At 39.5% G+C, this 12,500-nt stretch overlaps 1 protein-coding gene across 2 annotated transcripts in view; it reads right to left on the reverse strand.

Annotated features, from left to right (window-relative positions):
• Nucleotides 1-5,615: 5,615 nt before the first annotated feature.
• The window catches only part of LOC138006370 (uncharacterized), a 38,151-nt gene continuing 31,266 nt past the window's right edge, over nucleotides 5,616-12,500 (reverse strand). The window contains exons 20-26 of one of the 2 annotated variants that reach the window (XM_068852648.1): nucleotides 12,237-12,445; nucleotides 11,208-11,469; nucleotides 10,803-10,933; nucleotides 9,372-9,802; nucleotides 7,374-8,576; nucleotides 6,754-7,064; nucleotides 5,616-6,500 (exon numbers count right to left, since the gene is read on the reverse strand). In XM_068852648.1, coding sequence (XP_068708749.1) covers nucleotides 6,455-6,500; nucleotides 6,754-7,064; nucleotides 7,374-8,576; nucleotides 9,372-9,802; nucleotides 10,803-10,933; nucleotides 11,208-11,469; nucleotides 12,237-12,445 — 2,593 coding nt within the window. In that variant the 3' untranslated portion in view covers nucleotides 5,616-6,454. The remainder of the gene's footprint in view (nucleotides 6,501-6,753; nucleotides 7,065-7,373; nucleotides 8,577-9,371; nucleotides 9,803-10,802; nucleotides 10,934-11,207; nucleotides 11,470-12,236; nucleotides 12,446-12,500) is intronic. The other variant, XM_068852649.1, reaches the window with a different exon arrangement.

Here is a 12,500-nt window from a genome sequence, read left to right on the forward strand (position 1 = left end):
CATAGAATTTCTTTAGAGGAAGGAATTGTTCTTCTTGAAAATGACATGTATCGCCAGGTTACATGATGGTTGAAAAAGATACGCAATACCATAATAACTTAGGAGAAGGGAAAAAATACTACCCAGGACATGAAATTGGTTTCATGGGCAGGTTATTTAGAATTGACTTAAGTGCAGCAGGTGCATGCAAACTTCCTACAATCAAAAGTTTAGGTTCTTGTCACTTATATCCCAACAGGGATTCTTCCAAGAGAACCTAGTTTTAGCAGGAAACACATACATTATAATAAAACTGATAGTTTATATTGTTAGGAACTATAGTACAACCTCTATTTAATCTTTCTTAAATGTTACTATTAATAAGAAGTATTTGAGCTTTTCAAGGTGTCCTGTGGGTGGTAGAAAAGTAACACACAATGTCCCGGGTCCACTTCCCAAACACCGAGTTACATTGTGTTAAGTTTGATTTTCTACTTTGACCGAAAAAGTTTCCTCTTGGTACACTGGTTTTCCCTGCCACCATGACTAATACTTGATAGGATTTCTAGTATTCCTTTAAAACACATTTGATTAAATCTCAACGAAAATCTGTTTAGCACTATTAAATATTATCTTTCTTTAAATCCACTTTTAATCGATTTATGTTTAGAAAGGACCTTGCCTTGTTCCTGTAGACATTAAACCACAACATTTTAAAGTTGAGCACGGAACCACTGAACCTCGTCACCATGTCTCAAATACACGACAAAAACAGGTCTAAATTATCCCAGTGTGATATAAGGTTGGTATAACAAGAGCAGCGAAACACAAAACTTTGGCATAACTTAGTTCATAATGGTCAAATGACCACCGTGTTAAGATTTGGAAGCTGACGTTTCAAGCATACGCCCTTTTGTCAGATTGAATCAGAACTGGCAACCCCAAGTGTCTGATTCTTCACAAGGTCAACATTTCAAGGATGTGTTTCTTGCGAAATCTTAGCTCAACAGCGCTTTTAACTGTTCACGTGCTGGAAATACCATTAGTCTAACATTCAACATAATATCAAGGATACTGAACGTCCTCAAATACCCTTGTCTTTGGTCTAGAAGTGCTATATGAACGACTTGTCCCAATAAATCGATGCCTGTGTCAATATTGGCACCTGGCAAATGTCTTGAAGGTGTCGTTTTCGGGTGATGACTTTAGAATTCTTGGAAAACTTCCAAGTGCTGCTCCTGACAGCTCGAACTTCTCAAGATTAAAATGATGGTAAATATGTTAACCCATTAAACGAATAAACCTGAGGTGTAATTTTTCCAATGACGATTTTTGGATACTTGTTAAACATTCAGAGTGCTCCAAATCTAGAGAGCAAAATGACTGTGGTTATGTCCGATGTCGTTTGCAGAACAATCCGGGTTAGTGCCCTTCTGTTCTTCACAAACTATAATGAGATAAAGACGAAAGTGGTTTCTTGATATTGTAACCAAAATTAAGAACCTTTTCTTTTTATGGTGCTGACTGCCTTCCGTTTCAGTTTCCGCAGTAATATTTGACTATCTACGTCCTGTAGAAGGCAAATTTTTGAGCACTGCCTCTAATGCCATTGGCTTCTTATCTAATATCATTTGTTACACAGATTAAACCACAGCTTCTTTCTGTTGATGCCAAGTTTTATAAAGGCACCAAGGGCATTGATGAACAGAAGGCAGAGTGTCTAGTCATCATAGATCTTAAAAATTGCCTCAAGTGGCAAGAATGACCCCTAAAAATTTTGGATATCCTGCTCTTGAGTGAAAGCTGATTGAAAACACGAGTAGCTGACAATGGAACGTGTTACTCTTGCCAGAAAAGGCACACCAACAGTTCCAAAACATATACTAAGTTGGGAAAGGTTTAAAATTACCAGCTTTGTCTGTAGTTTTCTTCAACTGGCAAGAATTTGGTGAATTCACTCTCTCGACACCAGTCTCAGCAGTATACACGAAACAATTTCCAGCTAAAACAATTCAACGAAATCACACTTAGACTAAAAATGTTTCTTTTGGTAAGCCAGTAGTCTCCAGTCCATGACCAAACATTGGATAACTGCCTGATTTCAATCATTGATCACTGGACTTTTTCGAGTTTCTTTCATTTCCTAGTTTTTGAATAGATCTTTGGAAATGAAAGATATAACCCATGCAAAAGGAGTAGAAAGGATCACAAGGATTGCCATTACGTGTTACACTAGCCGTGTTTGATAAGCAGGTCGGAAAAATCGGGAATGTGCTAGATTCCATTTACCAACATTGCAGCTGGGTTGCTAGATCTGACAACAAAGCATGAAGTGGCTACTTCAGACAACCCTGGCATTCTCAAGGTAAAAGTTAGATTATGTAGCTTGACGAGATAACAGAAATGATTTGGACAAAAGACGCAAACATTTCGTTACATTCCAAGGTTAGACAAATCAGACAGGGGCATGGAATGATAGCAGAGATCACAGTAAACATAACATTTCATTAAATTTTACAAGATGAGCTTGGCAACAGCCTGAAGTAGTTAAAAACAATAAGTACAACAAAAGAGAACGCATTTCCTTCTGTCGGCATCATGTTCATGTAATGTGAAAACAGACCTTTCAATACCGTACAAAATTTTCCATAAACCGCCAGATAAACTTCCCACACAAAGTAAATTCTAATCCAATTTGCAGTGTTGAGCAAATTTAAATCCGTTAGCAATGATAATGAGGGCACGTTTCAGCGACAGTTTTTGCCATGACAGCCAACTTTATACCACCTAAATATTAATTACCGCTCAGGAATGGAAGTACACAAGGGAGTTAATGTCCCCAGTTGTCAATAAAAGTCCAGCAGTTATGTAAGGTACTATAGAACTTAGAAGAAACAGATTTGTTGAGAAACAGGAAAATTAAAATTCCTGCTTTAAAAACTATTTGTTGAGAATTGTAACAAGAAATTCCTTACGTGAAGAGAAAAAGTGAAGAGTCACCAGTTAGAAGCTTAAAAGAAGATACTATGAGGTCCTTTACAACCATTTTTAGATTGCCAAGATTTGCATCATCAGAAGTAGGATTAGTTCTTTTTAAGATTTGATATTTCCGTTTTAAGTCCAGTTGCGCCCGTCATTCAAACCAAGTCTGAGAGCTCAATAGATCCAGTGCTGAAGAGGTCACGGATTTGTTAAGAGAACAAATTCAAAACACACCCCTTAAGACACAAACTATTATGTGAGCAAAAATCAAGTTTATCAAGTCTCCTCCCACCTTTTTTACCAAATAGGAACTTAAAATAATTGCATGGCATAACTCGCAAAATAACAATTTGCCATAAAATTACACTACAAAACAAAACAAAAGAACTTTAAGTAAAACAACAACAACAATGCAACAAAACAGGTTGAAGATTTTCTGATCACATAACGTTGCTCTTAGTACCAATTTGTAATCCTTGCCAATATATGAATTAAAGACCAAGGCAAAAGGTTATAGCGGAGCTCAGGCAGGTGAAGCACACCAGCAGAGCACCATGGAGAAGATTTTTTGGGGAAGCTATCCATGCCAGAAATTTTGTTTATGAAGTGTGGGGAGGAGATGGGGAGGCAGGACAGCCTCTGGGGATGGGAGTATTAGAGCAATTTTCCTTGGCGGGAAATCGCGTGGCGGCGTTACATTTGGCAAGCCGCGAAATCATATTAGTGAACAGCAACGGGATAAAGAGCAGGAAAAGCACGGCAGAATAGGCGGCAAAGTTTGAAAAACTTGAGCGAAGAAAGCCTCGAGAGAAGCCATGGAAGGAGAAGAAAATCAACTTTCAATGAAGAACACCGTAAACCTGAGAGAAACAGAGCGAGAGACAAAACATTAATTTACAACGGTTGGCTTTCAGGTAATGTTTTCCTTCTTGATGCATGCCTCGCTGCCTTACATATTTTGTAAACTCGCTAAAAAACGAAGGCCAGAAACGTTTGAAATTCCACGTTGACAGATTCTGGCATATTTCAGGCATTGTGTGCGAAATGGATGTCCAGTCGTTAGTTGCTTTGTTTGCCTGTGAAATTGCAGTCGAGTAAGCGAATTTACTACTCTTTAGCTTGACTTTTTAATAAGTAACTAAGATTTTTGCTGTCGTTTTAAACTGAAGAGAGAGGGTGTCAAGATTATTAGTCAAACGGAAAATGTTGTGAAAGAGATTACTATTCGTGTAATTTCACTTTAGTTGTTGATTAAAATTGTTGGTTATTGTTTGCAAGGCTTGCTTGTTTACTGCTGTCAGCTCAAAGGTGTTTAATCACTGTAAACTGTATACCCTAATGACGATTAAATTTGTACTTTATGCAGAAGCATAATTATCTCCATATACACTGTATTGCTTTCTGGGGTTAGAAACAGGGGCTCCGCTTTTAGGCTTGGCTAAATTTATATGTTATTCCAGAATGAATGATAGAATATATGAAATTATTCATATACTCCAGACACTGTGGAATTGACCATGACGCTTTGAAGTAAGACCACTATCACCAACCAAGGAAATGTAAACAAATCTTTAGTGGTTTTAGAGTGATCACAACATCTTGCATGGTCATGTAAGGAATAAATCTACAGGAATTTTCTTTATTTGCCTTCCCTGCACCTTCCTTGAAAACAATATTCGTTGCAAAAACCTTTTTCCGGAAAAGTTTGCAATAAAGAAGTCCCAGATAAGGATGAGTTCTGTTAGTGGAATATGGGCCCTCCAATGGGACACAGCAGAAGACCACTGCATAAACACTTGTTTAATCTTTCCACCCTTGCAAGATGATGGGTCACATAGGATAAAAAGCCACCAAGAAAATGAACTAAAACCCCTCGACCTGACAATACCTCGTGGAGTGAGGCCATTAAACCACAACCTAACTCATTGAGGCAGCCAAACCAAAACATCTGCATCACGAGAAGGACAACTATGCCAACAGATACAGACCACTAGAGAAGTTCCAACGCCATCACAGGACAAACCAGACACATCGTCATGCCACCACCACTTCTAGGTTCCAAGAAGCAAACACAGACTTGTTACCGCAGAATGCTACTGAGATAGGTAAAAATAATCTCTCAAAAATGCGTCTACAAACTTAACCAGGCAGATGATCATAACCATAAAACCAGTGTACTACATGATGGAACACCACGTGATGGAACAGAGAGACAGTGTCACGGCCAACTGGCTCACCCCACCAAAGCTTAACCTGCCACTGAACATAGCTGCTTGGAAACACGGCTTTCAGTAAATACTCTGTTGGTCGGTTATAAAAGCATCGTATTTAGTTTTGGATATTTTTGCATACCAGAAAAGGTTGAAATTTTTCTTCAACTCTACAACTGGATTTTTGACATGAGGCAAGTGGTGACTGGCACCTTTTTTCATCTTTTCCTTAAACCAAATGAATCCAACCAACCTTGCCGTACTACATATGGTCTTGAAAGATGCAGTACATCTGAACTAGGGGACCAATCATGTGGCATAGCATTAGACACATCAGAGCATAATGAAATCTCTAATGTCCCATCTTCAATTAACACATGAACAGTTCTAAGATGCAAACAAACGATCTAACTTCCAAAATACCAAAATAACCCATGAACAAATCCCCAAAATACCTCTACTTTATTATCGAGAGAGAACTTCAGCATAAACAGGCTTTCCCATTAATTTTTGTTGCCCACTATGAAAGCCAAAATGGGGGTCAAAAATCTGCTTTTTGAAAACTGACTCCTTCATTCCCTAAAATAAAATAATAGTTTTACCATAAAAACGTTTAAGAATCACATTTATATGAACAAGAATTTAATGAAATCAGTCAACGACCTCAGTCTTACTAATCATTTTCGTTAAAACGTATTGTAATCATCTCGTTACAACCAACAAATTGCAGCTTAAGTAAAATAACGGATATAATAAGAATTTACAAAGCTTTGTGCACTTGTAGTCACAGAACTACATTATGAAAGTGTCCCAAGTCCAAGATGGGTAATAATACATGGCATGTATATCTCAAGTTAAGGCACCGAAAGACAGCTGGCTAAATGGACAACCACCAAGAAATTACCCAAGGCGGTGGAGATTCATCTCAAAAACACGACTGATTGAAAATTTACGGCCAATAGCCTCCTGATCACAATAAAATAATCCACCTCTTCATACTGCAAGGAAAGACGAAAGTCCAAATGCAAACGTCACAAAGTGATGACACGTATGGTCAAATCTAATATCCTCTCATTGCAAAATCCTTGCTATGGTGCATGAAGTTCATGGTAACGGAAACAACTGGTTAAGCCACATGGTTCACCTCAAACTCCCACTGCAACTAAATTCACATCCGAGTACATAAGCAATCCAACGCCCCATGATTCAGTTTCAAGGTGCCATATCAACTGCTTTTCTTTGTCCATTGTCAATGCAATTAGTAAAATGGAAGCGTTCTTTGACTAAGCATTCTTGAACGATTTTGTACGCCCTCTGCCCAACATTGCCCTGGAAGTAAAAATGCAATATACAGTCGCCAGGTCATAAATCCCACCCAAAATAAGAGATTGAAAACAGTAGTCTCACATGTATTTATTCTCTTGAAAGGGTCAATACTAACTGTTAACCTTTAATAGCCTTAAGATGCACAGTTTTAATACTAACCACAAAAAAGGCTGGACATATCTTGTCATGTTGACCGGAAAGTCTAAAATAGATCCCAACCCAGGTACCATATGTTCTAAAGGCTTGTTAATCATACCTGTTGGAAGAAATAGGCCGATTCCTGCCACGTTGCCCACAACGGTTGGTCATTCTTAAATTTCGAGGTTGCAGTTGACCTTGCCCTGGGCCTATACCCTCGCTTGATGCAAAACAAACTTGACGACTGGCTCCCTGAGTGTTTGAGGTCCCTACATTACATGTTGTTGTCATACCTGGTTGCAGGTAGGGATGCATGTTTACCGTGTTGCTTGCCAAAGTTGAAAATGGAAAAGCAGCACGCTTGGAGCGACCAGAAGCGGCATTTGCACAAAACCATCTTTTCAAACTGAGGACATCCACTGTTGATTCCTGTGGAAAGCACAATTGGTGATTGAAGAGACACTCTACGATCCCTCAGTATCATCTTCGATGGGCCTACACTGTAGCACAAAGACTAACAACCAGGTATTAAAAATCACAGAAAAATCGCTTCCGTTTCTTTGGTTGTTCCACTTTTTTACAACCAGTATCAGGCAAAAAGCAATGAATTTGGGCACTGTGATGGCAACTGAAAATTAGTCACGCTCAAAGGCTGAGGCAACTCAGAATGAGTACATGAACTGGAGTGACGTGAAAAGGAATGTAACAAATAAACAACAAAAGCATTGAAGCCTTTACCTGATCATTACTTTGAGGTTGACACGAAAGAGGAGGGTTGAAGTCATCTGCTAAGACAGTACAAAGCATTTCCCGTACACAGCGAATGATTTCATCTGGTTTCATGTACTTGTGTCTGGAACTTGCCACCTCGTCAGACTCAACAATAACTTTCAATGGTTTGTAATAGTTTTCATCTAGTACATCATTGCCTGACTTAACAGCAAGTTCTTCAATGTGATGATATAGAAGAAGCAAGTGATTTTCAATATACAACTGGCTTTCAAAGGCTGAGAAACTGGTCCCAATGACAACAGTCCAGGGATCATCTTCATTAAAGGAGGTGGGGTAAACACCTGAGAGGCAGCCACTGATAAAGTGCTGTTTGGCTTGAACCATACGACCAGCCTCTCCAAAACCATTCACAAAGGCTCGTACAGTTTCCCGGTCTCTTGATATACGTTGTGTCTCCATTGACTTTAGAACTTCTCCAGCAACATCAAGTTCTCTGTTGTCAATCAAACTGACAAGGAGTTCATTATACAGATCCTTCAGTTCCCTTCTTCCAAATACATCGATATCTCCAACTTCAGATAGCAGTTCATAAACAACATCAAACTTGTGATCTTTAATAAAGCTCTGACACATTGTCTGCATGACACGTCTTCTCCATCCAGCTTCTTCAGGTGATAGAACTGCCCCACTGTTTTCAGCTGGTAGTGCATAATTTGTTCCCCGAAGTACCTCTAGGGCACTTGAATAAGCGGGGGTATCAAGATGCAAACAAATATCAGCAGCAGTCAACGATACTTCAGTTGTTGTCAAAGGCCTCTGCTGACTTCCAAATTCGCCAGTATACAAAGAGTAATTTATACTAAAGTTATGAAGGACATGAAGCACATTATACCCTTGAGAATATGACTTCTTTTGGTAACAATAGTACATCAGTGCCACACCCAACTGACCAAAAAAGTACTTATCATTAACATCCAAAAAGGAACTCGGACTGCCTTCAGGATCAACACTAGCCAATCCCTCCTTCTCGAAACAAAATTGAACCTTGGAAGCAAATTTGTCAAAACTGTCACCAATGGTGTCTGACGAGTACTCTTCAAACGCTTGGTAAAAGGCTCTCAGCACTGAAGAGTCGAGTTCCACGTCTTCATTCTTCATATCGATGTAAATCTGTCCATGGTCCTCCCAGCTCTTGTTCTGACTTGCATGCTGCAATTAGAGGAGTCTTCTATAAAGATACCTGGCTACAAACAGAATGCTAACACATGAAATCTGGATTTAAGAAATGTTAACAATCACATTCTGTTTGTGATGTACTTTAAGAGTTTTTGTTTTTAAACAGTTATCAACATTAACTTTCTGTTGAAACACTGTTTACTGCAAAATTCCTGACCTAATTTAACGAACTTATTCAAAGGTAGATGAAACCATGAAATCAAGTGAAAGGGTGTTGCCTCGAAGTTTCGAGTGCAATTTACTATTGCGTCGAGAAGCCTAAAAATGTCAGGACTTTAACGGGGTTTGAACCTGTGGCGTCGCGATACTGGTGCGATGCTCTAACCAACTGAGCCATGAAACCACTGACATTGGTAGCGGGTTATTACTAAGTTCACATGTTCCCATGATAAGTGAATTAATAAACGAAATGATACATTTATGAAATGCATCATTTCGTTCATTAATTCTGTTATCACAGGAACATGTGAACCAAGAAATAACCAGCTCCCAACCTCAGTGGCTTCATAGCTCAGTTGGTTAGAGAGTAGCACTAGTATCGCGAAGTCACGGGCTCAAACCCCTTTAAGTCCTGAAATTGTTCAGGCTTCTCAACGCAATAGTAAACTGCACTCATAACTGCGAGGCAACACAGTTTCACTTGATTTCATACCTACCCACAGTGCAGTGTCATTAGATGAAACCAGTTTTATTTGATAAAATGACTACTTGGCATTGCAATGAAAAAGACCTCAAATCTAGTTCAAAATGGCCCATAAAAATCTCTACCTTAAGACGTGGTAAGTAAAACTGAAGATGACTCTTCGAAGGAAAATGAAAGTAACTTTCCCCCACCATCTGCGGTACAATGGGTGCTGAATGTGCTTGACGCTTTTCCTCCACAACTTTGGGCTCACCAAAACCATCTACGCTGCGCGTTCTTCCAGCCTGGGTAGGTGAAAATGGATTTTTACCTCCAAAAGCATTTGTACTTGCCAGTTGGAAATTATGAGAACCCAATGAGGGCGTCTTAAAAGGCCTTTGTGGGACTGAAGAAACAGGTCCAGCCAAAAAAGCAGTGTGCTGTTGAGAGCTGACATTCCCAAATAAAGTGCTTCCAACAGTACGGGTAGGTAATGAGTGTGCACCTCTCAACACAAATGGAGTGCCTACATGGGTGCCAGGTGCTGCTAAACCACTACTTCCAACTGATGAAACCTCTGCAAAAAGTAAATCAACACAGTTCTTTGAAAACAGTGCCACATCATTGGTTTTGCTCCAAATCTTACCCTTGTAGTACGGCTCCTAAGAGTCAAGAGCTTTCCTCCCCAAAGAATGGCACAGACAATACACCTAATTTATCCAAGCAATCCCTCCCATACGAACTTGGCAAAGAATAATTGTACTTTGTAGGATAATTTGCTTGTTCTTGAAAGAGTACCGGTAGTTTCTTCTTTAAGGACGGTGCCTACTAATTCAAAAGGTATTTTTGCGCGGGTTCCTGAATATGCATGAAAGCAGATCTTAACAAGTGTTATTGAAATCCAAAAAGAAAATTTTAGGTGACCACGTATTTTTCGAAGAAAATTAATCAACAATTTTGTAAAAAGCTTTAAAATACAAAGTAATGTATGGCGTTCTTTGCCAAATTCAAGCTTAATTATCTCTGAAAACTGTATGGTTACCCCCAATTTTCTTTTTGGATACCAAGAGCACTTGCTGAATTCTGCTTTCTCCGCATAGTCTTAAACCGCGCAAAAATATCCCTGTATTAATAAGCACCGCCGACAGGAAATCCGAGTATGTCGAAGTGCGCAGAACGTATGCGCAATAACAATAGTAGGCACCGTCCTTAAACAGTTCCCTTTACCTAAAAAAAGCTTAGCCGTAGTGATTTGAAGATGATTTGAATTGTACTCATTCCTTCCTGCCATGTTCAGATGAATCAACCTCGATAGTTCATACCATATTTAATACCTAACAGACAAGAATATTATTACTAAAGTCTGAAGTCTATTTTGAAGCTTTTAGTGGAATTTGACAGTTGTGTTCAGTTTGTTGCAACTGGGAGGTTTTCAGGCCCATCCTGGCATAAGCGTCCCAACCACTTTTGCCACTTATTGTAGATCCAAACAGAGCCACGGCAAGTAATGCGAAGGGCTTTTCTTCCTAGTTACTTTTACACAGCCATTCGACATAAATAGCTAGACATACACTTACCAGGTAAGGGAGGGTTGGGGTTTGTCTGCATGGGCACTGTAGTTGTATGATGGATGAACTTACAGCTGTCACCCTTTCGACAACCCCGTGGAGAGGCAAAGTACCAGCAGATTCCTTGCTTCTGAGAAGTCCTAGTGATTGGGCATGGATTGGGAGGAAAATGTCCAAATTAGTATCAGGGAAATGTCATACATTCACACTTCTTAAAAAATATTGCATTAGCCACATGTTGGCCAGTAAAAGTTGCCTTTCAGCTAAAAGCCTGAATAAGTTAATACAGTAGCTAAGTGGGCATAGCCGTGGGTACAGAACAAAGTACTGCACAATCATCTATTTGAGTCCCATTCAAGTCAGAAGTTTTTTCCATTGTACCATTAAGCTCTCCACCGTGTCAAAAGGACTTACCTCACAATGGCAGAATCCAGTCTTACAGGTGGTTGTTCCCGGGTAGTTTGTGCATTTGTGTTCGCAGTAAAATGTGCAGAGGAATCGCTGGCCTTATGAGACACAAAAGGTAAATTTGTCTGATTACACTCCAATGGCTGAGGAACTTGACTGGCAACAGGAGGTACTCCACTGAAAGTTGCCTGGGCAACAGGAGCTTGAGCAATGAATGGATTTGACGGTGTACTGATGGTTGGAGGTTGAGCACTCGAAGTAGCCCTCCCTGTTGTAGTACAGTAATGAGATCAGTTTGTCAGAGCACTCTGTGTGGCCAGTTTCTTACTCAACAATAACACAAAAGTAATCAATTTACCGTAGGATCATAGATACGGCGAATTGTTAGTGTCAACGTTCAAACATGCAATTCAAAGCCTCATTTCGGCAATGCCAACCTTCAGTTTGGAAATTCAAACATTCAGTTCGGCAATTCAAACCTTCACTTTGGAAATTTAAACCCTCAATTTGGCAATTCCAATCGTCAGTACTTCTATTTCTACCTTTAAAATTCGAACTTTCAATTTGACAATTCAAATATTCAATTGAATTGAAGGTTTGAAATACCGAAATGAATGTTTGAATAGTTGAATTTCCAAACTGAAGGTCTGAATAGCAAAATTGATTGCTTGACTTGCAAATAAATGTTAGAATTTTGACACTAAAACGCGCCGGTACCATTCATGGCTGGAAACACTTATTCAAGCTGTAAAAGCCCAGAAACGGATGCAGTGAAAGCTGTAACATGCAAGAAGCACACCAGGGCTTAGTTTTTAAGTGCAAATGAACAATCATGAAACAAGCAATCATATTACACACTTCTGGTGACAAATGTCTACTTTTGCTTCATGTTATCCAAAATCTGCAAGTAGCCTCTAGACTATGCCTTTCAATGAGTTGTGTGGACACTCTTTATCATCAGTAACACGGACAATAATGCACGGTACAGCCTGTAGCTTTTGAAAACCTTCAAGGTATTGTAACAAATTCAGGTACCTTCAGAAACATGGCTAGAGTCTTGCACCTTCTGCACACCAGGTGCCATGTAACTGTGACTTGGCCGAGGGAGAATGCTATCTTGAGATGACGCAACTGAGTGTTTGGGAACCTCTGGGTGCAAAAACCGGCACTTCTCACCATTGAAACAGCCCTTTGGTTTAAAGAAGTATTGGCACACTTGTTTTCCATGCTTTTGCCTCTTTTCACTGTAAAAAAAAAGTGGGATGCCATCATCTACACGTACATGGCATCTATTAGAAC

This window comes from Montipora foliosa, chromosome 6, assembly GCF_036669935.1.
Source record: "Montipora foliosa isolate CH-2021 chromosome 6, ASM3666993v2, whole genome shotgun sequence".
Classification (NCBI taxonomy): domain Eukaryota; kingdom Metazoa; phylum Cnidaria; class Anthozoa; order Scleractinia; family Acroporidae; genus Montipora; species Montipora foliosa.